Here is a 27730-nt window from a genome sequence, read left to right on the forward strand (position 1 = left end):
TATCGAAAGTAACATTTTTCAAACCAGAAGTTACAAATCATCTCCCTTACTTAAAATAAAAGTAAAGAAACCATAAATTTTTTGAATCAGCGTACAATAAGCTATCATTTAACGATTGAAATGACATTTTAAACTTAATTTTACAACTTTCATATTAAAACACATTGTTTTTGGTGGAAAGACCTTCAATTGTTCTCTGAACAATTGGTTTTTAATTTTAATTTATAATTTGAAGAATGTGAATCTGTTATTGAGCTTTCAGTTAAAATTATATAAAAAGAATTTCAAAGTGAAAAGCAATTGTATAAAATCAGAAAAATATTCAATTTCTAAAATTATTCTACTTGGACAATAATTTTGGTTGTTTTCTGTAAAATTAGTGTTATATTCATCGGACTGATTTCCTTACTCCGATAAAATGAAAAATCCCGAGTTACATAGGTATTTGTAAAAATACGCACCAGTATTGTTTATATTTCAGACCTCTAAAGATAATTATTTGACGAAATGTAATATAATGATATAAGCTTACCAATGAATATTTCTGTAAATGCTTTCTGTTCCTCTTCTGTAACTATTGGGACATAACTTTGAGTACTTATAGTATCAAAATATGTCTATGTTATAAATGGCCTTCATGTTGTTTTTATATGGAGATTTAAATCTTGTGCGTATTTTATCAGTTAGTATTTTGAAATTTTCATCTCGTCTTTCATATGTTATCATTTCGAAATTGTTTGCTTTATTTGACCATAAGATAAGAAATAATCTAGGCTACTAATGATACATTCATTACATATTTATTGTTTTAATCAATTGATATAAAATTTCTCTGAATAGGTTAAAAGTGTGCAATTCGCATACTGGTGAAATTAATAATTTAAATCAAATACTCTAGGTACATTAAACTATTCTTTTACTATTTTAGCTTAAAAATAGTGTGCCATTATTAAGGATAATTAATTCTTATTACAACTAAAATTAAAATATTTTTTTTTCTTTTACAATGATGAAAATTTATCTTGCAAATCAAGAAAACATCAATTTTTGAATGATTAAAAAATAAGCTTATCCAACCCACAGCTACACAATTTCAAGCAAACATATACAAATAAAAGCTTTTTATAAGTAAGAAACAAGGAAAACTTCCTAACTTTTGCAAAGACGACATTTTTTTCCCCTTTCATGTCAAGATTTTAAAATTTGTATTACTAGAACACACCCGTGACATCGCTGGTCCGTGACTAAATTAAAGTATATAACTATGTGTAAGCCTTATTTTCGCCTGGATATCTAATATTGATAAAGTCATGCTGATTATAAGATGCACAGTTTTCTATCTATTTGAAACCTTCGACCTGGAACTACAAATGTAATCAATTATTGGTAATTTTAATTATTTGAAAAACAAAAGGGCCTGGAATGGAGTATTTTTTTTTATCAACAGTATTGTCCAATATTAGTTATAAATAAAGTTGAGTTCTTTGATTCGCTGTTTTGCGTCATGCCGGCTAAAAAATTGGAAACTGTACCTATAGGCCTTATTTTAAGTCTAGATTTTTAGTATTCGTATCGTCATCTTTTAAAGTCATACTGATTAAAATACTACAGTAGGAAACAATGTGACAATGATAGAATTTAGTAGTGTCAACCCCGTGATTATGACCCGTGTATATAACAAATCCTAAATACACCGTTTGGTGGTGCGCCTGTCAGATGCGGAACGTACAGATAAAGTATATAGGTAACAGGTAAATATACTATTGGTTTTGGAATCGGATTTTGTATTATTTTTGTGGAAAACGAAAGGGTCGTGAGTGATTTAATTTTTAATCAACCCCATTGTCCTATATAAGGTATATATGCTATATTTGAGTTTGACTGTCCCTTTGGTATCTTTCGTCCCTCTTTTGAATTCTTTGATATGTCGTTTTTTACCCATGACGGCTAACAAATTGGACCTCGTTATTTTAGTATTATAGATATTTGACATAATGCATTCAATGACTAGACACTACTATTTCCAGCGTCCAACTTCTGGTGCTAAATACACTGTAATGCAAAAGATCGTAAAATCAACGAACAAATCCTCATTTGCGGACGCGAAAAACGAAAATCTTTTCGTTCACGATTTCATTTACATTTCATTTCATAGCGAAGTAACAAATATTTCATGCACATATAAAACGGTAATAATTCAAACAACTGAATCAGTTTTAAAACTTTATTAACACATTACCATTCATCTCTATGTATGAATGACTAATTTCCCCTTTCTATACAACAACAAGGAGAAACCATATGATTACCAATGAAACTTGTGTTCACCAAAGATCATATGTAGGTGGATATCAGCAATTATAGGCAAACGTACAGCTTTCAATGATTAAAAACTATTTCAGAAGAAAAGGCCTTATTCATAACAATACATTTAACGAAAAATAAATATTTCCAATTGCATCCACCGAAGTAAAGATTCTGTACTTGGGACAGGTACATATAGATTGTGATAGGGTTGAGCATGTTTGAAAGTGCCAACCCTCTCCTTAACCTTGGACATTGATCTATAAGTACAATAAGAAAACAAACTATAAAAAAACAGTTAAATAGAGGCTCTAAAGAGCCTGTATTGTTCACCTGGGTATATGTGCATATTCCAAAAAGAACCCTCTCCAACATTGTAGACAAAAATAGAATCCATGGCAAAAAGCTTTCTGCTAAACTATTTCGGCAAAATTTTATTTGTTAGTAGATCTTAACCTGCTGATACTTTTTCTGGTTACCATCAGTAATTTTTAACAGTAAAATGTAAAATAATTATAATTTTCTATCAAACATGGCAAAACGCAAAAACGAGGTTTAAATTGTCTTTAAAGGGCAATAAATCCAGTAAGGAGTCTTCTGACTTTTTCCTTCATATTGTTTCGTTGTAAATTTTGCTTTGCTGGTCAGTTTTTTTCTAAGTTTTTATCTGTCTTTTATAATTTTAAGATATAAGAGAAAAAAACAAACAATGTAAAAGTCATCACCAAAGGGCAATAACTCTAATAAGGAATCAATTGACGATTTCGACCATGTTGACCAATTTAGCGGGCCAAAATAAAAAAAAAAGAGTAATTTGTTATTTACTAGTACTCCAATAAGAAGTCACCTGGTAGTTTAACAATATCCTTTAACTCTACTTTCCGCTATATAGATGATGTTCTTTCACTAAACAATTCAAAATTTGGTGACTATGTGGAACGCATCTATCCAATCGAACTAGAGATAAAGGATACTACAGATACAGTTAAGTCGGCTTCATATCTTGACTTACATCTAGAAATTGACAATGAGGGTCGGTTGAAAACAAAACTTTACGACAAAAGAGATGATTTCAGCTTTCCAATTGTGAACTTTCCATTTCTAAGTACCAACATTCCAGCAGCACCTGCATACGGGGTATATATCTCCCAATTGATACGATATTCCCGTGCTTGCATTTCCTATCATGATTTTCTTGATAGAGGTTTGCTGCTCACAAGGAAGCTATTAAACCAATAGTTCCAAATGGTGAAGTTGAAATCATCCCTTCGTAAATTTTACGGACGCCATCACGAGTTGGTTGACCGTTATGGAATAACCGTTTCACAAATGATATCGGATATATTCCTTACGTCGTAACTACAATCCCCTTCCCTTTCATGAATATGACCTACCGAATTAGACTATTTACCGGATTTGTAATCACATAAGCAACACGACGGGTGCCACATGTGGAGCAGGATCTGCTTACCCTTCCGGAGCACCTGAGATCACCCCTAGTTTTTGGTGGGGTTCGTGTTGTTTATTCTTTAGTTTTCTATGTTGTGTCGTGTGTACTATTGTTTTTCTGTTTGTCTTTTTCATTTTTAGCCATGGCGTTGTCAGTTTGTTTTAGATTTATGAGTTTGACTGTCCCTTTGGTATCTTTCGTCCCTCTTTTAGACATGTATAGACAATTGGTATAGCTGAACAATCTGAACATTTTTGCTCATGTCAGATTTCCTTTCTTTATAATGGTTTTCAGAATATTAGACAAAACTTGCATTTTATCACCTATGTTCTATGGTTAGCCTTGCATGCCATCTTGGTTGTCAGGCGGTGTCGTCGGACACATTTCTTTTAAAACTTGATTCCCCAATGATGATTGTCGCCAAGTGTGATTACATTATGCAAAGTAGTTTCAGAGGAGAAGATTGTTTTGTTTAAGATTAATGGTTAAAATTTCTTGAAAACTAAAGAAATAACCGGAACTTCCAAGCTTGTTTAAGTTATGTACATTTTCTAATTGAGTAGTCAGACTTATTAAAGACGACCACAGAACCCAAGGCTCTAGACTTGTGGGGTGATTTAAAATGCGTGCCGATGAATTTCCTTTTTGTTTTTAATGATACACATGTTGCATGTATATGTGTTGCCATCTAGGAATGCATGTGTAAAGTACGCCAACTTCTTTAAGATACAAGCTTTACATACAATACAATACAATGACATTTGTAATATAAAATTGATAGACGTGTTACATATTTGTTTATCGTTCATTTTTTATACATGAATGATGCCGTTCGTTTTCTCGTATAAATTGTTTTACATTTGTCATTTCGGAGCCTTTTATAGCGGATTATGCGGTATATGCTTTGCACAATGTTGAAGGCCGTACGGTGACCTATAATTGTTAATACCTGTGTCATTTGGTCTATTGTGGAGAGTTGTCTTATTGGCAGTCATACCATCTTCTTTTTTTATATTAACTGGAATCAACACTGAAAAGTTTGAATGGTTGCCTTTCAAAATTTGTTGATCATTAAAAAGTGAGTGTCCCTTATAGAAGTGAAGCTCCCATATATGTACGCATCTTTAACCAGGTTCCGTAGAACAGTTATACGATATCACGTCGCCTATATAGGAGAATATTCTACGAATCATTTCATATTCGCAACAACTACTTGAATATAAAGCTAACATAAAAACATTACAACATGCTTATTCTGAGAACGCATAGACGGATTTTGAGTTACCGCCAATATTTCACATCACAAACATAAGGCTTCAACATTATGACTGTTTTAAACATTGACATTTTATTTACATGTTCCTATCTAAACATAATGTAAGAACTTATGCACAAGTTATAACAATATAAACTAATATACCATAAACTGTATACTAGTAACCAATACATATATATTGCATCGTATTGTTTTGAATCGACCATTGTATATAACAAATGTTTCAATTTTCATACTGCGATCCTTCAAACAATAGTTAATACATCTCTACGTTTCATTTATGAAACAAGTGCCAATTTTTTGATTGGTGGCATTTGTGTAAGTAACACGAATAGCACAGTCAATTGTAACACAAAAATGTACTCCAAATGTCTTCCGGAACCAATGTCAGTCATTTGGTCTGTGATTTTCCACACAGTTATCTGACTGATAATCTATCATTGGTGAAGATTCATCCTGCCACTGAACGTGTCCATTTGTTTTGTGGTTTTCATTTGCATCATTTTGAATACGTGTCAGAGGTTTCAGTTCATGGTTTGATGTTTTTCGTTCTGTCTCTGAATTTGAACTTGACACTATAGACCCACGTCCACGTGATACGTATGAGGTCACTGTATCTCGATGGCTTCGAATTAACTCACCTCCATGTGATAATCTGAACCGCTTCCAGGTTTTTGCAATTTCTGTTTGAACCTGAAAGACAAAAAAAAAGTCACCTTCACATCAAAGAGTTTATTCATTATGTACAACAATACTTGGTAAATACATCAAACTATTAAGCTTTTTGACAATTGGTTCTTTGCTATTCAGATTAAATTATATTTTAGATAATTTCACGGAATTGACCGTTATTGAATAGCTAATTGAGAGAAGACCATATATAAAATTTAATTTTTGTTAAGGAATATCCGTTTTCACAGATGAAAGCGGAAATGTTTTTAAAATCTTAACTAAAATCCCGAATGTGACCTACCAAATTAGACTTATGACCGAGTGTGTACTAACACAAGCAACCAAAAGGATACCAAATGTGGAGAGGATCTGCTTACCCTTCCGGAGCACATGAGATTACCGCCAGGTTTTGGTGGGGTTCATGATGCTAAGTCTGTTTTTTCATGTTGTGTTTTGATTACTTATGTTTGTCTACGTTTTTTTTTAATCATATCGTTTTCAGTTATTTTCGACTTAAATTAAAGTTTGAATGTCCATCTGGGATTACTTGCCTTTATTTGGTGGCAGAGATACACGTGTCATTATGACATCAGAGAATTAGAAAGTCATGTTTTGAACGGATAATTGATTTTGATTACTGTCTCCTTGGTAATTATATTGTAACTTGATATATTCAGTATACACAATATGAAAAAATTACGCCTAAAGATTGTATAACAACACTAGAAAGAATATTAAGGTGGTATGGGTGTCTTTCATCATCCTGGATTGTAAAAAAAAGAGAATCTACGGTCTAGATTTTCAAATAAGTTAGCAAAATTTAATGCAGTAATGCAGATAACTGATGTGAATTTGCATTTAAAAGATAAAATTTATAAGATTATAGCTTATAAATATTAAAAAATTTATAAATGTACATTATTTTTTTCTTGATTTTTAATGTTTTAAAATTGGCATTTTAATGGGAGATAACTCTGAAATAGTGCATTTTCTGATGGAACCTACATGGAATTTTGCTATTTTGTATTTTAGCTAAAAAAAAACCCAGACGGTTACCCTATCTTTTCTTTCGACATTCTAAAAGCATTTTCCAAAAGCTATCTTCTCGTATTTTATTTTACAGTTCTATTATTTAGTTTAGCTTCTAATCAAATAATGATGTTTTTACTGTATAATCCAACCAAAATGTGTCATTTTGTCACAACCTGTAGCTTGAAAAAATGCGCGGTGACCTATCATTTTTTATTTTATTTTTGAACATATATCAATAAATACTACGTTTTAACAAAGTTTTAATTTAGACTCCCATACCACCTTAAATAATAAAAATACAAAAATATAAAAAAAACCTGCATGTAGTTATCAAATTGCCATATTTGATAAAGAGTGAACGGGAAAACATGTAAGATCATGGCAGATAGATTGGATTTTAAACACCTAACACGGTCACAGACATTGGTGAGACGGAAATTTAAGCTGTCCAGCATACACATAACTAATTCATAGTTCATTTTATCAGTTGCCAAATATTACATTGCGCCTGAAACATTATTTATCATTAGAAAGCCTAATCGACATTGAAACTGGATATCGAAAAAAGATATTTCGTTCTGTAAACTTTAGAGTTATATGAATACAGCAACACCAAAAGATAGTAAAATATAAACGCCTTCAAGGGAAATATCAAACCGCATGGTATACTTAAAAAAGTGTAAAAAGAAATCAGAAGATGTTGTATGAGTGCCAATGAGACAACTTTCCATCCAAATCGCAATCTGTAAAAAGTAAACAATTGTGGGTCACAGTAAAGCCTCAACAGTGAGCCTTGTCCAAAAAATAACAATTAAATCGGGAAAACCAACGGTCTTATCTATATAAAAAACACGAAACGAGTAACACTTATGAACCACATCAACAAACGACAACCACTGAACAACAGCTAGGCCATATACACTGGTGTGCATGAAAAATAAAAACGACTACAAGGGAGGAACTATGCTGTTCACTCATCATAGTTATGTATGCTTACATTCACCTGTAGATCCTTTATTTTAGATGCTAGTTATTTCAGTTTTTAATTATGCTTGATTCCTGGAATTAACTTTCAAATACGCTGTTAGTAAATCGTACCATACCTCGTGTATTTTTACACCCCTAAATATGTATACTTTATCATCTACAGCTGGTAGAATACAAATGACTCTTCTCGATGGCCTCATCTGAAGTCTATGTAAAGAGCAATTAGGACAGGCAAACTTCGTGTTTTATTACGTATTATCCTTTAAACAATACATATTTATATTGAAATATCCTAAAGAAATCAAAACTTACATCTCCATTGAGGAAACAAAATAATAACGCTACAACAAAACCCTGAAAATAGATAAATAAATAAATTATTGGTATGTATAACACCAATAACTAGTAAAACATTATGAACTGTATGTGTTTATTCTTTCCTCTTCAGAATTATGCGCCTTTTTTATATTAAAAGTTTTATCATAGTATATGTTGTAAAATATTCATAACAGCTTTTTTTCTTTGTAAAACTAGCACAAATTGTTTAATACGCCAATAAATAAACTCATCATAGATACCAGGATTGCAATTTTATCTTTGCGCTAGACGCGCGTTTCGTCTAGAAAAGACTCACCAGTGACGCTTTAATCGAACACTGTTAAAGGCCAAATAATGTACGAAGTTGAAGAGCATTGGGGACCTAAAATGATAATTCCTAAAAGTTTAGCCAAATACAGCTAAGTTAATCTATTCCTGAGATGCTGAGGTAGAAAAGCTTTAGTATTTCAAAAATATAAAGTATTGTAAACAAATTAATTTATACGATTAATTAATTTGGTGTTATTGTAATTGAGTTCTTATAACACGTGGTTGGTTCTAGGCTTCTTCGTTTTTATGATTTCAGAAAGAAAGCATTTACTTATTAAATTGTCAAATATGGTGACGAGTGAGCAGGATAATATATAAGATCACAAATTGAAGGTTAAACACTCACAGTAATTAATGTTAAGCAAAGTTAAATTGTCCAGCATACAAATAATCAAAATAGAATATCAACTTACTTGAATAGAATTAAAGAACATTTCAAAATATAACTTAACAAGTTCTGCTTCTTTGCTGACGTTATCTGGAAGTCCTATGAACACAATGTAATGTACTCCAAATAAAGGTATCAATACCATTGTTGATTTTGCTAGTCTCCTGAAAGATCAGAACTAAAGTTTGAACCAGTACATGATAGCAAGACATTTAAACCTTTGAAAACATCGTGCATCTAAAAGAAACCGGACCTTTTAACGTGCATCACCGCTTTACATGATTTACTGAACTGGATTCCTGTCAGAAAATTGTATTCTTGATATAGGCAGATCCAGTGTTAATACTAAGAAGGTGCAAACTATCTTGTCAAATATTCATAATTGTTCGGTTTTCGTTTTCTATTATAATGACAATATTGTATTATTAAAATGCTACATAAGTACACTAACACTGACGATAATACACAAGATAGAAGCATTTTTATAACTACTGATATAAGTTGTCACTAAATGTTATTGCAATACGCTTGCCTGAACTAATTTCAGAAGATATTTGGATGCATTGCCACACAATAACAGGCAAAACCTGTAAAATAAGGGATTGCACAAATCAAACCAACAGAGAAATAAGAAATAAATTTATTCTTTGCTGTATTCACGAAGACATCTATCAGTTTGAAGTGAAAGGCTACATTGAAATAAAATGCTGTTCAACATTTGTTTGTCATAAACTGCAAATAAACAAATTAGGAAAGATATGGTTCCCTGAGTGGACACCTGTTTCATATATCAAAAATGACAGACGAGACACAATACAATATATTTTCTAATTACTGGTGTTCAAATCAAAAGAAAACTAAAATTATTTTGATAGACAAATGCACTAAAATAACAGAATCAAATAAAAACAAAACAAATTCATCTTATAATATTAAAGGTGATTGTTTTTGCTATAAACGATTAGCAATTTCCAACAGTTTAACGCTCACTGGATTGTTTTCAACAATCAATGCTTTTTCAATTTCTAAACCAAACTTTAATGTATAAACAAAGGCAACAGTAGTATACCGATGTTCAAAACTCATAAATCGATAGAAAAAAAAGCAAACAAATCCGGGTCACAAACCAAAACCGAGGAAACGCATGAAATATAAGAGGAGGATGACGACACAATATATAATGGTCGTTTTCACTAAAATAAAAAAAAAAATAAAAAACTTTTTAGAACAAAGACACGGAAAACAAATTTAACTTATCATATAAAAGGTTTATTTGGAAGCTTAATGTACCTAAAGTAGAAACAAATCAGTAGAAATCTACTAAAATATATATATACATCAAATGAAAATATCAAATTATTAAGCAGTGGATTATTCATTTATTCACTACCGCTTTTCATATGGCCTGCAAACATGCGCTATTTTAGTGTGCCATGAAAAGACTTTGTTGACAATTGTCCATGATACAGAACAAAACGAATTATAGCTGTAACATGAGATTTGATGTCAACATCTACCACTTCTTTATAAATGTCGATATGATAAACCAATATCATTGGTTCATTCTGGCGGAGAAGTATCTTTTAAATCATTTATTGAAACCTAAAACTCAGTTAACTACTGTTGCCTAAATTCATTTATTGCGATACAATGTACGTAAAAGCTTCGTGAAACAACTCAAAATAGAATAAATTCAAAATGTAACTGTTCATGAAAAAAAAAAGAAAATACCATGGCCTTTCGTAAGAAATGAAAACAAAGTCCCCAAATATAACAAATTTCAAAATTTACAAGTTCGATAATCAATCAAAACAATATACAAAAATGTGTTTTAATAAACACAGAGAAGAACTTTTCGACACATGTTCATTCCTTGTACACACAATGATACAGAATCATGTTTCTGTATCCGTATTTGTTTTTTTAAACATTTATCAATATTGCTTTGAGCATTGTTGACTTTTGCTGTGAGATAACTACCAAGAAAATAAAAAAATATTACAATGCAGTAAAATAAATAATAGCAAAATCACACAAAAGCAGGAGTTTGACATATAGTGCTCTGCAGTCTGTAGGATGTGTTAAGTAAGCATTGGACATGTTAGTCATTTGGTAAAATAAAACGACATCATTGTGAACAAACATTATATTAAATTTCATGAACTATATACAATACAATGATTTAAAAGTTGTAGCCCATTGATATAATATTTCAAATATTATTACATATTTGTTTAGTGTTAAGATGTCGTTTTATGTTATTTACAAACCATTTGTTAATTTGTTTTGAATAATACCTGAAAGACAATTTAACAAGTTAAAACTCAATTGCGTGTCTTGGCGTGTGCATAGTACCAAGCTTTACCGCTTCTTTTAGCAACACAAAATAAATATAAAATAAAAAGAAACTTCAGAGGTTTAAAGAAAAAACTCATCATGCGTTGAGTAGTGTTATAAGTTTAGTTTTATAAGAAGTAGTTAATAATCTCATATGCGGTATGTTGTTGTGCAAGGACATTTCGGGAAAATGTTAGATTTTATATATAATGCAGATAATGTATATCTTAAATTAAATTCCGAGAAAATTGACCAATTACTGTTACTATTATCTGTTATTTCATTGAAAATATGCAACTACTATTTTTTGAAATTCTATGAAAATTAATATAGTACCGACTATAACTGATGTACATACATGTAATTAATGAGGACAATCTGATTATGAATAGCATGTCTATACTGGCTAAAAGAGTATTGTTCTACTTACCTATACCTGAATTTCTTTGTTTCAAACGAATTGAATGCTGTCAACTTTGTATATAACACCCGTATAGTGTTCAAAAAGATAATGAAGTTAACCTGCAAGAAAAACAGTTAAAGATACTTTAAGTAGCCTTGATAGACACTATAGCAATTACAATCTGTCTTTTTCATTTTTAACCATGGGGTTGTCAGTTAATTTTCAATCTATGCGATTGACTGTCCTTCTGGTATCTTTCGCACCTCTTTTACAGTAGTTATTTATAATTTGTAATTCAGTTTATCTTGGGTTAAAATAAAGCAAAGTTGTCGAAGTGACAAGTTGCTATCAAAGGTACCAGGATTATAATTTAGTACGTCAGACGCGCGTTTCGCCTACATAAGACTCATCAGTGACGCTCATATCAAAATTCAAAATATTTATAAAGCCAAACAAGTACAAAGTTGAAGCTTGCTACGTTTTGACCCCTAAATGCTCTACAACTTTGAATATTATTCAGCTTTTTAAAACTTTAATGTTCGAGCGTCACTGGTAAGTATGTTGTAAACGAAACACGCGTCTGACGTAAAAAAAAAAGCTTGTAATTTCTGATAAGTTTATTCAAACGTTACAAATAATCCTTAGTTCGCAAATAAGTATAAATATCACCATAAAAGTAAATGCTTACAGCAACCGATAACACAATTGGTCCTCTCATTATCCAGAAATATCCAGAATTATTATGAGTATTCCAACATCTGCAACAAGATGTAATTTCATATTTACATTTACGAACATACGTGAAATGAATATCAAACTATGTTATAAAATGCAATAGAAGGATTTTTCAATTATCCACTACCATAACATAATTAAAGTATAAAAGGCTAAAAAGCTATAAAAAAACACAGCAAAAGTATTGATTATTTTTCGGGAGGCAACAATTGTAAAGCTGCCCCTAGACAATTTACGACAAGTATTTGGTAGTGATAACGTGAGAATGCATTTAAGAGAATATTCTGCCATTAGCATTTTCAAAATCTTTTAAAAAGCGTCCCTATTTGCCTTGTTATTGAGTGTTTTTTCTTAATTAGTTTTCAACGACGATATATGTTATACAATTGTTGAAAAATAAGTTTTTGATACATAAAAGTAAACGATGTGAACTTAAAAGAACAGATTCCGTAGAACTGTTTTATATTTATCATTTCGGAGCGTTTTATAGCTGTCTGTATGCGGTATGGACTGGTTTATTGTTATAGGCGGTACGGTGACCTATATTTATTATTTCCTATGTCATTTGGTCTCTTGTGGAGAGTTGTCTCGTTGTCTCGTTGACCATCATACCACGTTTCCTTTTTTTATATTCATGTGGGGTAATGTTAATCTTAATTGACGGTATCTTTCACTTGGTAACATTATTTATCAGTAAATATGTTTACTTACAATGTATTTTCGTAAATAGCACGAACTATAACCCAAGGTCCCACAAATACTATAGGTGAAGCTGTGAAAAAAATAAAATATGAAAACTTCATTCCTATATGAAATTCTAAAACCTTTGATAACTATTCTATAACATCCATCTGATATCTTCTTATAAATAATATGAATTTCAGATATTATCAAAACACACGGTCCATAAAAACATGCTTTACTAACAAAAGGATATTTATGTTACACTGTTAGCTTTTGTGATAGCTACCGTACACCCTTCAATCAGATTTGTTCTAATGAAATACTGGAATGTTGAAATTCTTTTGTTTTAATAGCACTACTCTCTAAACAAGAATGAGAAATGTATTTTATTTGGTATTTGTTATGTAAATCGAGCTATCAGAATTTGTTTTTGTGTATAATGCACGAACATACCGATATGCTGCTGAATGTAAACCTACCTACATCGTCATCGTGTCGTATCGTTTAAAATATTTGACTATAACCAGATTCAATCAAATTAAATCGAAGTTATAAATGCATGTATAAAAGTCTCTTGAGGCAAAGACAAGCCTAATTCATAATACATTTCGTAATGTGTTTTGTACCGTTAAAAGCTGTAACGAGTAAATGAACTAAAAACTAATTCACAATCCCTCAACACAATATAATACTAGTAAACGAATTTTTTTTTCTTTTTGTATTGGAATACCAAATCATGAAATGATATTATGAATGTAAGAAGAAACAACCTGGACATTAAAGACAAATTCGAAAGAGGAGCAATAAGGTGACGGAAAACTCGAATGTAAAGTCGAATCATTTTTCAAATGAATTTTCTACTCAAACCGGTACTAGGGTCATCTTAAAATTGCATTGAAGTGCGAGTTTTGTTGCTCTATGCTTTTACTTTTAAGTGACAAATGAGGACAAAATGCACGATTTCGTACCAACATAATTATGTATTTATATTTAATTTGATACAGAAAGGAAAGCAAACATATTACTATTAAAATTTAAATTCACAGTATTATAATTACCCCATCCAAAGAGAATGAACCATTTAATTCCACTTTTCTCCGAGAACACAGCTACGGTAATTAACATATTCAAATATAATCCTTCTACTAGAATCCAAATGTAATTCGTTGCCAGTATATAGTGAAACACAGTAAAGAATAGTTTGCACTGCCAATGCTGGAATAAGATAATTTCTTTTTGAAAAAACACGTCGAAAAATTTGTTTTTGCGATAATCATTTTTTTCATTAGAGCTTTCCATTAAAAAGTTCTGAAGAAATATATTCAAAAAAATGTTTCGGACATGCCATGGACCAAATTTATAAAATTTTACTTTTCATTGTTACAATTATTCCTTGTTGATGTACATTCTCCACTGATATAAATTATACACTTTTCTTGATGTTTAGTTGAAGACACAGTCAAGTTCTTACTGGAGATCTTGAAACTGGGGGAACGGGTATGAAATTTGCCACAGGAAAAAAACACATTTTCACTAAAAGACATTTTTTTATATTATATAATAGTAAGTTATCTCTGAATCCCCAGAAAGAACTACTACCGGGATTCATCAATATAATGTTTCCTCTTCTAACTACTTCAAATTAATGTCATTGTATTTCCTGACGTTTGACTTATTTAAGAAGACTTATTACAGATATTCAATTGTCCAGTGACCAAACCAGAGTAGTCATGCTATCTATAATTTAACCGATTGTGTCCTTGTAACTATGTGTATTCCCATTGCGGTTGATGCACACATATCAAGAGACACTTACCCTGTTGACGCACCTGGTCTCGCTCGATTTGAAGTTCGAGCAATTCTCTTAGTTTTTGTTTGTTAACTAAATTTGTCTTTTCCTAATCGAATTACGAGACTTGAGTGTCGATAAACTACTGTGGCTTTCATACAGTAATATAGATTATACCATACAGAACGTAACCCAAAGTCACCTTGCAATAATAGTAACGGTATTCTCACTTCATGTAACATTGTTATACTTTATTCTTGTAAATTTTCATTATTAAATATAAATAATAGTAACGGTTGACTTCACATTAAGTCAATAATTGTACAGTTACTGTATTGTAAAAGTGCGAATATGGTCCGAATTAAGTGACGCCATCAGTGGTAAAAATATTTAAAAGAGGTTTTTGTCAAGCGTTTTTAAAAATAAAACAGACATGCCATACATATTGTTTGAATAATGTTTCTCGTAGAATAAATATTTCATTAGCAAGCTCGCGTATTGTATTTATCTACTCTGTACAATATTTACTACTATTCAGGCAATAACAGTAGCTAGTAAGTGTTTCTAGTTCTTTTATTATGTCGATTATATACTAGTAGTTGTTTTTCCTGTTGGAATGGTTTAACACAAGTCATTTCTGGATGCTTTTAAAGCTTGTTGTTCGATTTGATCCAATGCGCCTTGTTCAATGCTCCACTTTGAACTATAATGGTTTACTTTTTACAGATTGTGACTCGGAAGGAGGTTTGTCTCATTAACACTCATACCAATATCTCCTTATATCTAACAACCTTATGAAATAAGCAGAAGTGTCCAATATACTCACCGTTCCTTCCATTATAAATTGTAATTTACCATTAACTTCTTTAACGTCACTGGCAAAAGCAGCACTATTTACCAAAAGGTTTTCTTTCATAAATGATATTGATGCTCGCAAGATAAATGATATGAAAAGATTGATGTGAACTGTATTCCGTGGACATCTCAAACGCCTGAAATACAAACGAAATGTTTAATGAAAGCGTGTCTGCAACAGGATCATTCAATATTAAAATAAAACCATTTTGTTGAAGTGAAGTAATTCTTTAAATTGAGTGGAATTTCTACCGATGTTTTTTCGTCTTCGTTTTTGACAAGGGAATCAAACAGAAACATGAATAAAAATTTTTTTTTCGAATAAACTCATCATAAAAACTAGGAACATGTTTTTTTTTACCAGACGTTCATTTTGTCTGCAAAAGACTCAACAGTGACGCTCGAACAAAATACATTTAAGAAAAGAAAATAAAGTACGAAGCTGAAGAGCATTGGGGGTCTAAATTTCTGAAAGGTTTGCAAAAATACGACTTAGGTAATTTATTTCTTGGGTAGAAATGCCTTATTTTGAACTGAGGATAAAAAAACATTTAATGCATTTGGGGACGCTATAGCTGAATGAATATGAATACATCGACGTACATGTTTCGTGATTGTCAATGGAATAGTGAGTGGTTTTTTTTATGATACGACCATACAATTTAGTATATACGTATATGTGATGTACTGTGTGATTCATACCTCTGTTCATTCATATTAGATTACCGACAAATATATGATTTAAACTTTGGCTTTATTATAAATGCAACCTTTTATTGTCGACAAATGGAACTGTTATCTTCTTCTCTAAAGATTAGGTTATTGTCAATATATAATAATTTAATATCTTAATTTTAATTCTATCAGTATGACTTGCGTAAATGTATCATTCCACATAAAAGCAGGGATAATGGACGTATTATTCCTTAATTGATTTAAATCGATTCCAATTGTCAAAAGTAAAAATATGACATTACTGCAGCTGTTTGACGTGTTTATGTTGTTAATACTGTTTTCAGTCTTTACCAGTCTATGTCCTTTTGATAATAATCAGGTGGCAGGTTGTACGTCATATGTCAGGAGTGCAGATGATTTTTTTGTTTTAATTGTTATACAGAAATAGTGAAGCTACTTCAACAGGCATTTAATTTATTTAAGCATTTTGTTCAATGACAGAATTTATGACAATTCATAAAATGACAAACATTGACAGGCATTATAATAAATATTATTATAATGTCACTTTGTAAAATGCCTAAAAAATTAGATTGTATATAAAAAGCTGGAATCGTTCAGACATTTTCTAAAAAGGCATCTAAGATACCGGCATTTTATACATAAAAAAAATGAAAAGCTTATAAACGACAAAAGCAGCGTTAAGTTACAAAAGTAGTAATCATCATGATAATCTCAATATGTTACAAGTATTTTCTAAAGAGCATTTTGTAAAATGCCTGAAAACTCAAGGTATTTTCTCAAATGCCTTAGTTGTTATGCATTAAAAATGCATAAATTAAAAAAAAATGCGTTTCATTATCGATGACTTTATTCAATACAACTAAACAAACGTTCACTTTTAGCATGAGTTTTTATCAAATTTTGGGTAATCAATGCTCTTAAATTTCGTATTTTATATACATGTAGCTTCTTAATCTTTTTAAATCTATCACCATTGAGTATTTGGTAGACGAAACACGCGTCTTGCGTACAAAATAATAAACCTGGTATAAGTTTTTTTATTATACAGGCGTCTTCTTGTGTAGAAAATGATGGATTGAACCTGGTGTTATAGCTAGCTAAACCTCTAATTTATATGACAGTCGCATCAAATTCTATTATATTGACAACGATGCGTGAACAAAAAACCCCAGACACAATAGGTAAAATTGTCAAATAAAGGAAACAGTAGTATACCGCTGTGTGAAATTCATAAATCGATTGAGAAAAAAAAAATCCGGGTTACAAACTAAAATTGAGGGAAACACATCAAATATAAGAGGAGAACTACGACTCAACGACACACAACATTAAAATGTCACAGACACGGAAACAAACTATAATATCACAATGGCCATTTTCCTGACTTGGTACAGGACATGTTAAAAAATGGTGGGTTGAACCTAATTTTGTGGCATGCCAAACCTCCCGCTTTTATGGCAATGTTAAATGTATAACATTAAAATGACAACATTACACGATAGGACTATAATACAAATTAATGGGAGAAAATATAGCACAGAGCAACACACAAATAATAGCTAACAAAAAGTGCCAGGTTGAAAATTTAAATACTCAAATTTAAATCTCCGCTTTAACAATTCTGTCAAAAATAGGGATACAGCAGTCATCATTGTGTTATCATCTTAATCACTATAAAACAAACAAATGTAACAAAGAAGCACAAAAAGGCATACAACAAATTTAACTATTTATCTATGTAAAATCAACCCATAAAGGATTGCAATATTTTAAGTACTAGGGTCTATAAATTATGGGCGAATTATTATTACTTAATACAAGTCTTATCAAAAGTTCAAACATAAAGAAACATGAACATTATTGTTAAAACCAATTTAAGTACTAGAACATCAGATCAAGCATAAATGTACCCGTCAACCGATCGACTACGTATTTACACTTTGGTAGTTTGATCTAATTTGTTGTCAACACAAGGTCAGCGCATGATGACGCACTTATTTCCAAAAACGTAGCAGCAAATGATATCTATCGTATGCAGTATAAAATAACAAAAATACCGAACTCTGAGGAAAACTCTTACCGGAAAGTACGTGGTCAAATGGCAAAAAATGGTATAAGCGCTACTGTCATGATATGTTTTTTACCTGAATGCAATCATCAGCGTTGTGGCTAACACAAGTGACACTAAGGAAATTCCATAACCTATGTTAAACACCAGTCGGATGTAGGGCATATGTTTCTGTAAAATAAAGTGACATTTCCAAGGGTAACAATGTTATATACACAAGTAAAAGTACAACTAAATCAACATGAACACACGAAGACGCCAACATAATTTCAATAAAACTGAAAACAAACAACACATGTTCACATAATTGAAACATTATACGATTTATATATATGATTTCGTTCGCCTCTCAGTACGCTTCTTATCAAATCAATCGATACCCGTTTACGACAATTAATGATGTTTCAGTAATGTTTCAGGCCAAAATATTTGAAAACCTGGACCTAAACGACACGTTGAAGAGTTGAAAAGTCATCTCAAGACATAAAACATGTTGATAATAAAAGATTCTTTTTGTGTTCACAATAGTGGACGTTTATGTACATGAATAGTGTTGTTAAAATTATGTAAGTACATTAGACATACCTGCAGGTAAAATATTGTCTAACAGTAATACGATGACTATTCGAAATGTCTACCCTTTGGGGAAAATATTCAACAAAACGTTCATCACAAAGAACAGTATGTAAAGATATGCATTTCAAACGCAGCACTTCTAACAGTTAGAGAAAACAATGGTGGGTAATTCACCACAAGCATTGAACACAATATATTAGCACAATTTCAATTATATCGGATTCTTTGAAATATAATTAAATTACGATATCCTATCAATAAAAAATATTTATAATTTCAAAACTTGTGTTTCTTTTAAAGAGAATTAAACAAGAACAAAGAATGACATTTCGCTACGTCATGTTTGTCTTAAACTGATAAAGAATACAATAGCAAAGTGTTAAAAGCAATTTGAAGGAATTCTGTTATCGTCAATTCATATATATCAATTTAAATCTCAGTTTTTACAATTCTGTCAAAATCAATAAATTACTGTATCTTTGAATACACAAATAATATCATAAGTCTGATATATTGAAATCAATCATCTTTCAATTTTGGAAACAAAAAAAATGTTGTTCTTTTTTCTAAATTGTAAACATGTAAAGGATAAATATGATAATTCTATAAGATAACTATTCGAGAACTAGCGAATTTTGAATTTTACAATATATTCCGTTAAATATATTTCATCTAAATTGCATTAACCATAATATATAAAAGTGTATGTTTGGGACTTACTAAACTTTGCAGTGCCACTAAAACATTGTGTATGAATGAAGTCGGTCTCAGATTATGACAAATAAAGGCAACAGTAGTATACCGCTGTTCAAAATTCATAAATCGATAGAGAAAAAACAAATCCAGGTTACAGTCAATCCTGTTATAAGTTTTCTCTAAACAGGAAGTTGGGGAGCAATAGATGTGAAAACGTATCGCACAGGATTGCATGTTCGATACTTAATTTCAGAAGCTGTAACTGATAGTTCCAGAGCTAACCCGTAAATACCTGACCCGTAGTTGTAAGAATAAGTAAGTATTCGGTTCACAAGAAGTTGAAGAAGACTGGATGCCAAAATGCTTCAAAGTCACGTTAAAGCATGCTCACGATAAGTTTGAGTACCTAAGATAAAAATGCGACGAAAATTGAATGAAACGGACTGATGGATGGATAAAAGAATTGACAGAGGTAAACCAGTAGACACCCTCTGTTGGAGTATAATGAACAAAGGAAGAAGTACTACGCCATCTCCAAAGAAAAAGGAGAACAGATTAACCTCAATCCACAAACACTACACCTCGGCATACGTCAGTCAGGCAACATACACAGCATACAAACAAACAGACGTCAAATATCTGAATATTAAGAAAACAGAATACTTGTATTTCATATTTAACATTTCTTTCTGTATATTAGGTCATCCATACCTTAATTAACTCTGGTATGTCTTCCATTATTGAAGTATATGGACAGTCTGTGTAATCAGTCCACGTCAGATTTAGAACTGGATGGTAAAACCATGTTCCATTACCGGTACAATATTTGTGTGCAAAAGCTAAAATACCAAATATGCTGTATTGCAATCATTTACATTATGATACCATATTCGCTGCTCTGGTACCAACACTGTCTATATGATCTTGAAATAACATTTTACTTCAATTATTTGAATCATTAAAAGAAAACAAAATCTAAAATTCTTGTTCTTGAAATTGTTTTTACACTAAATTATATCTAAGAAGTCACTCAGCTTGAGTGGCAGATAATTTTGTTGGTTATATACTCTCAAATGATTCCAAACTTTTAGCTTCGAGTGAACCTGACGAAGGTTTTTTGTTTAGTAAGAACGGAAATTGACATCATACTTTGTAACTACCAATCATAACATTATTCGTTTGAACAAGTATTTCAAAATGTTGAATTAGTTCCAACATTTTTTCATATTAGCTTCAAAGACGTTATACCTTATAAAAATGGATTCTATGATTTCAAATATGTTATCACTAGTGAGTGAAAATATTTTTTTTTATCTTTATCATTGTGAAACGTCTTACATTATATTTTTTAGACCTGTATATCTGCCCGACATGTTTTAATGTATTTACCTGCAGTATTAAAACCATTAAGGTAACTTGGACATGGTATGGTTGCCAAACTCCCAGGTGGTGTTGGTGGCCAACATGATATCGTATCCCAAACCCTTTCACAGAAACTATCTGAAAATTTGTTGTATGTACATGAGTTATAAGAATAATGCAATGCTAGAGAGTTTTAATTTCTAACATATTTGCTTGATACACTGTAATCCGCCTAGATCTACTGTCGATCAGTACGACAAGAACTCATGCTTAACAATTTCGACAACATTCATCATAACTGAAGGTCAAACAAAATACAATATGAATATTTTTGGTTTCTCGAAGATAAATTGCTGGAGACTACAGAAAATGTAAATGGTGGACTATTCTAGGGAGGGAGGGGTTTTATAAGAATATCCAACGATGAATTCTTGTGTCGCTGAAATAGTTATATCTAAAATTATGAAATTGGAATCATCTTTGAAAAAGAGGACATGGAAAAATATTCCATATGAATAATTTACGGACTTTGGGTAAGTCAAATTGCTCATAAAAGGATTTAGATTAGACATGCTTACCGTTTTTTGTATTTTGTTCCTTTTCAATAAGTTGTGTGCATGTTTGATTAGCCTCACCAATGCCTTGATTTTGTTCAGGTAATGTAATGTCTACAACACCCTTAAAGAGAAGTGCCATGTCTACATTATCAAGATTTAAAATCAAAGCAATTGTATTAAATTGTAAATTAATTATTCACGATGTTTATTGTTTGTTTCCGTAGAACTTGAATTTTATTCATTTATATGAGATAAACAGAAAATTAAACATAAGTAGTGAAGGAAGGGAGTCACCATAAACATGTGAATAGTTTGTATTCAAATCAAGCTCATCAATTTTATGATTAGTTTATTTGAAACTGAACTATAACGTTTATACTATAACATCTGTATTCTAGTAGATACCAACGAAACACGTAAGCTTCTATACAGACCGTTAACTATCGATGGGAAAAGTAAACAAATGCACACATTACCACAGACAAAATGTAATACTGCAAAATTATATTCTTTCTACTGAAGATGCATTCATTGAAAAGTGTTAAAATATATATTTCATTGCACAAATTTCTAGAAAATCGGTATAGTCTTGCCCAAAACTATTGAAATAAGAACATTACTATGAACATGACGCTCTCTCAGGCTTGGAGAAAGATTTAAATTAGCCATTTCTCTCAAATATATTGAATGTTTAAGGGGCATTAGCTGTCACGTTCACGTTTACAGAATGGTATATTTGATTTATAACATATAAAACGTATATCCAAATTACAATAAGTCTGAAATAAATAGTTAACAAAGCATGTACTTGATAATATATATCATAATGTTGTGTGTGTTTTAGTGTAGACGCCATCTAATTAGCTATCAAGTTGACCTCCAAATACTCCCGACGAATACATAACCCGATATAAACATAAATATAAATAGATCTTGACGTCGTGCTATTGGAATTTGTAAAGGTCTGTTTGATTTCATTTTATATGTTAAAAATAACTTTATAAACGCTTATATCTGTATAAGAATGCATTCATTTTTGTTGATCAGATTGAGTTAACGAAATGATTAACCTTTGTTTCACTTTCAATGTTGACACTATTTTCCTTTCAATGACTGAACACGACTTATGCACGCTTTACCAATTCCTAGCTAATGGGTTAAATTGAAGGTCTCATGAATACGGATTTAATGAGGTCAAATTTTTCACTTGCAAGTGACTAATTGCTCAGCGATATAACGTTGCTTATTATGAAAAAAAAAAAATAGGAAAATAACGAGGAGCCTGTATTAACAAAATATATGCTCAAGCAAGTAGACATTACATCAGCAAAAAGAAAAAAAAATGACTTACCCCAAATGCTTCAAGGAAGAAGAATGCCAGTAAAAATACAGGATTCATTTTAAATGCTCCTAAAAAGTAAAAAAGAAATGAATAAAAACATTATAATAGATAGATCGATTTATTGTAATTTAATACCACTTTAATCACTATTGTGCTTTTTCGTGGCGGTCAGTTTTCATTGATGGAGGAAGCCAAAATTCCCGAAGAGAAACAAATGACAATCCTAATCAATTAAGATTGGAGTCGAGCGCACCTGTCACGTGCGGAATTCGAACTCTGTTGATATAAAAGTTCGTTAAACCACTTGGCCAACGAGGCCACCGAGGCCACCATTGGATTTTTAAAACTATAAAGTGATCATATTGATATTTTCGGAGTTCAAGAAGTTGATCTTATACAACTTTATCAGACAAAGTTAACATTACACAATCTCGATTGTCATGTATCGATAATTTTTGGTTTCAATTCTGTGAAATAGTTATTTATTTAGCTTTTCAAACTTTTGCTAGAAATGAAGGCATCTGAATTACGTGACAACTGCATTGATATTGGTATCAAATTCGGTTACAAAGAACCATGTTCCCTTCTTCAACAAGAAAGTCGGATTTAACCTGAAGAATATATGCTTTCAGAAAGCGAAATATCTGGATGTGTCCAGACAAAAAAATATAAGATTAAATAGACTGGATAACATTGATTTGAGTTGTTCAAAAACATAATACCTAATCGTTCAAACAACAATGGATTAAACATTTTGATAAACTTCATAACGAAAGAAACAATAAAAACGCACATTTTGATATATGCGCTAAAAGGAATCTTCATAAGTGTTTTGGCTTGATGTGTTGACGATTAACACATATCCAGTTAAATGGAATTGCTAGTGTGTCAATATATTATAATTATGTGGCATCGTAATTTTGGATTATCTGTCTTACACTCCACATTCGCAGTAGTAAATGTTAAGTTCTGTTTATGACGATTGAAATTGTCTTGCAGATGGCATATATATATGACAGTTTGTAATTTGATTGACAACTGTTTAAGATAACCGTCGATAAAGACCTTGACATATTGTATCGAAACATGTCTACTGTTAATCTCTCTATATCTTTAATTGATGGTGTATTTGGGTTGCTGTCGCATTGCAGTGCAACCCCCATTTCCTTGTTCAAAAGGACACGCAAAGACCTAAATTTACCATGGTTTGAAACTAAAATGAAGTCTTCTTATTTGTATACATATATTGACTTAATATGACGTTTGGAAAACTGATCACATTGTAAAACTATGATAAGACTGCAGAGTTTCAAAATATAATTATTTCTACTGTCACATCTTTCATAAAATTCATTAGAGAATATAGGCTAATATGAGAACGATGTTCAGTCTGTACGCTATATATAGCTAGTATGTTCCTTCCAGTATGACCACCTTAACGAAGATGTCCAATTAGAAGAATAATTGGTTTATTTACTCTCATTTTCATTCGTATGTCATTTCTTTAAAGGCGACTCATTTAAAGAAAATGCTTATTATATTATATGTTCTCGTCTTACATGAATACATTAAGCAAATACTAATCAATCAATATATATTTCTCCCTTGTTGGTTTGCTTTGGAAGGTCAATAAATCATTTGAAACACAATGTCATAATGAGCTCAAACATACAGTTATGTCAACTAGATATAGAACATATTGAAAGATATATAGAGAATAAATACAATAAAAGTATATATTGAGAGATTGTATTGATGTTTCTCGTTAGTATTCAAAATACCTGTATCAAGTAAGCAGTTTTAATATAGTAAAATTTTAGCAGATCTAAACCTGTAATCAGGGACAATTTTGTTATTGTTGTTTTAAAAAATGTTATATGATAATCCCCCTTTTAAATGTTTAATTCGAAAATCAGAAAATATTACAAATCTTCCAAATACCATCTTCGTATGTTCATAAGGCATTATTCTGAAATATAGTTGTAAATTTTGTCTTACATATTTCCAAACTTCTTACATCCAGTGCAAAAACGAAAAAAAATGTCTTGAACTAAGATCTTCTTATCAATATGTGTATGTAAGTCAATGATTAACTGATGATATTTGCAGCAAATTATAGTTTACAAAATAGTTAAGTGTGTAAAGATATTTTTGGGCTAGGCCTATGTTCATATCTAATTGCCCATAAACTACATATAAAAAGGTCATATATTTGGTCAAATATGACATGTTGCCAAGTGACCGTCCTTCAATTAAGTGTTAATATATCAATCTGTATTCATAAATAAAATCAGCATAATTTTCAATCAGTGTTGTTTTCAGTATTAAATCTTAATGTATTAGGATAAAATTGAGAATGGAAATGGGGAATGTGTCAAAGAGACAACAACCCGACCATAGAGCAGACAACAGCAGAAGGTCACCAACACGTCTTCAATGCAACGAGAAATTATCGCACCCGGAGGCGTCCTTCAGCTGGCCCCTAAACAAATATACACTAGTTCAGTGATAATGAACACCATACTAAACTCCAAATTGTACACAAGAAACTAAAATTAAAATAATACACGACTAACAAAGGCCAGAACATTCATTTAACAACATTGACATAAGACTATAGAAAACGTTTCGGGGCACCAGAAAAGAACAGCTAAAACCAGCTTGGTTCAACTTCATGTGAGATAGTTGCAACCTTAGTTTGATACAATTACATAATTTATAAACATATATATTTGCATTGAAAATTTATCATTTATACCAAATGATATATTGCATTGCGCTATTGTAATCAGCTGGAGTGTCATGTGTCATCAATATAACTTATGCAATAACGTGCTTGTTATCTGAGGTAAATCTTAGTATTGATTGCAGTGTCATCACATTACTTTACAAAGACTGCATGCAGTTGTTTCGTTCATGATTGCATTTAAATTGGATTTTAACAGATTGGCAGTTGAATAATTCTGCAAAAGCATGGTTTCCCCCGCACACCGCAGCACACATTATTTAAGCATCTAATAAAGAAGTAGAAAATGGAAAAAAACAAAAGCAAGATGTTCAAAACATACATTTCATATCTAATGATAATTAAAAAAATCAGGGAAAAAATTTCCATAATTGCAGTTTCTATAAAATATGTGATATCAAATTTAATCAATTAGCCCTTATTAATCTTTCGCGCAAAGTGACACTCTTGGTGGACATGTTGACGTCACGAAGTCATGACGAAAATAGAATGAGCATTAAGCTATAATACATGTAAAAGTAGATTGCAGGAATGACGGGCGTAACTAATAATATATATTGAATGGGGCAGATATCTTGTCCTGCATTATACCACCTTCGGAACCATTGCTGGTCGATAACAAAGGAAGTGTCATTTACGAAATTTACATATTGTATGCATGTACTATGTTTTACTGGTATATTTTTGGGCTGTGTTTGTTTGTCGTTCGATTCATCCGATTCATGTTATAATGTCGGAACTATTGGCATATTAGAAGGGGAAGAAGATCTGTATTTGTAATGCTATTTCTGCATTATTTGATTGTTCATACCTTTCCTATATTTTTCAATTTGTCCACTAATCCGCATTTTTGTTTGTGTATAATTATTGGTTATATTTACCCATCATTCTCTATTCTGTAAAATTCTAAACAGACCCTAAAAGAAGATGAACATCAAGGTTTGTGCAAAATTGATCAAGTGGTGCAAGAAAAGAAAAACTGTCAATAAAAGACGGACGCAATTGAATCAAATTTAGTCAATCTAAAGGGAAGTAGATGTAAATCCCCCCCCCCCCCCCCACTTTTTCCCTTTTTGAAAACTTCTTTTGTCCGTTTAACGTAAATACATTATTCTCGCTGTTAATTTCCGTCAGAGAATGATCTTCATGCATCTTGTTACAATGGAAAGTATATTTATATTTTGTAAAACATGAGTTTTTGAAATCTTCAAGTTGTATTTTATTTAGGTCTATTAACATTTCTTCAGAACTACTAAACTTACTATTTATTTTAAATTAAAGTCATATGAAACGAGTGAGTGGTTAAAAATAAGGTTTATCCAATTCTTGAACCAATGCATGTATATATCATAAACTTAGTCCTCTGTGCACGAATTTATCATTTTTACGCAAATATATCGTTTAATCGTCAATATTTTTTCTCTCTGTCTGTTATGATTTAATAAATATGGTTGCTCATTAAATGCCGTGTTTTGAAGCCGAAGTTTACCGATTGTCACCTTATAGTAAACAAATAACAAAAAGCATGGGTATTGAGCACGTGTTTAACATGTACAACCAGATAATTGTTTATTTTAATGACAGATCCATGCGTATTGTGATCACCGGATTTTTACGAGGAGGGTTACGCTCAGGTCACTATGCATACGGAAATTATGTCAGCGAATTGCTTCCTGGAAGGAAGCAATTAAAAATAAGTAAACTTCTTTTATATGTGGAGAAATTAAAGAATTTTTCTCAGAAAAAAGTATATGTACATAAGTTTAATAACGAAAACTATCTATTTAGTTATAAAAAACATATGCATATTTTTTTTATTTGAGGTTTCTTATGACTTGAAAACGGCTTATATTTTACCACATTGTCGTGCATGTTGTCGGGTATTATCTTTCCTTTTCCGTTATACCTCTTATTTAAATGAAATAATTTCAAACAATCCTTTAATTAAAAAAAGGAAGACGTAATATACTCAAGAGATATTCAAAATTTCATGGTAAAAAGTGAAAAAAAGACGAAAAAAAGACACAACTTTTCTTGATAGAGGGTTGCTGCTCACAAGGACGCTTCGTAAATTTTACGGACACCATCACGAGTTCGTTGACCGTTATGGAATAACCGTTTCAC

The 27730-nt window shown here is 31.2% G+C and overlaps 1 protein-coding gene across 8 annotated transcripts in view; it reads right to left on the reverse strand.

Moving 5' to 3' along the window:
- Window positions 1–5076: 5076 nt before the first annotated feature.
- LOC143065003 (secretin receptor-like) overlaps window positions 5077–27730 on the reverse strand; it is a 46670-nt gene continuing 24016 nt past the window's right edge. For 4 of the 8 annotated variants that reach the window (XM_076238254.1, XM_076238262.1, XM_076238260.1 and 1 more), the window contains exons 2-14: window positions 22870–22928; window positions 21540–21639; window positions 20989–21099; window positions 20311–20438; window positions 18404–18498; window positions 15532–15697; window positions 13975–14131; window positions 12944–13004; window positions 12186–12255; window positions 11525–11616; window positions 8783–8921; window positions 8034–8075; window positions 5077–5723 (exon numbers count right to left, since the gene is read on the reverse strand). In XM_076238254.1, coding sequence (XP_076094369.1) covers window positions 5418–5723; window positions 8034–8075; window positions 8783–8921; window positions 11525–11616; window positions 12186–12255; window positions 12944–13004; window positions 13975–14131; window positions 15532–15697; window positions 18404–18498; window positions 20311–20438; window positions 20989–21099; window positions 21540–21639; window positions 22870–22928 — 1526 coding nt within the window. In that variant the 3' untranslated portion in view covers window positions 5077–5417. Of the gene's footprint in view, window positions 5724–8033; window positions 8076–8782; window positions 8922–11524; window positions 11617–12185; window positions 12256–12943; window positions 13005–13974; window positions 14132–15531; window positions 15698–18403; window positions 18499–20310; window positions 20439–20988; window positions 21100–21539; window positions 21640–22869; window positions 22929–26487; window positions 26524–27730 lie in introns of all 8 variants that reach the window. The other 4 variants (XM_076238258.1, XM_076238256.1, XM_076238255.1 and 1 more) reach the window with 2 other exon arrangements.

This window comes from Mytilus galloprovincialis, chromosome 2 (genome assembly GCF_965363235.1).
Source record: "Mytilus galloprovincialis chromosome 2, xbMytGall1.hap1.1, whole genome shotgun sequence".
Classification (NCBI taxonomy): domain Eukaryota; kingdom Metazoa; phylum Mollusca; class Bivalvia; order Mytilida; family Mytilidae; genus Mytilus; species Mytilus galloprovincialis.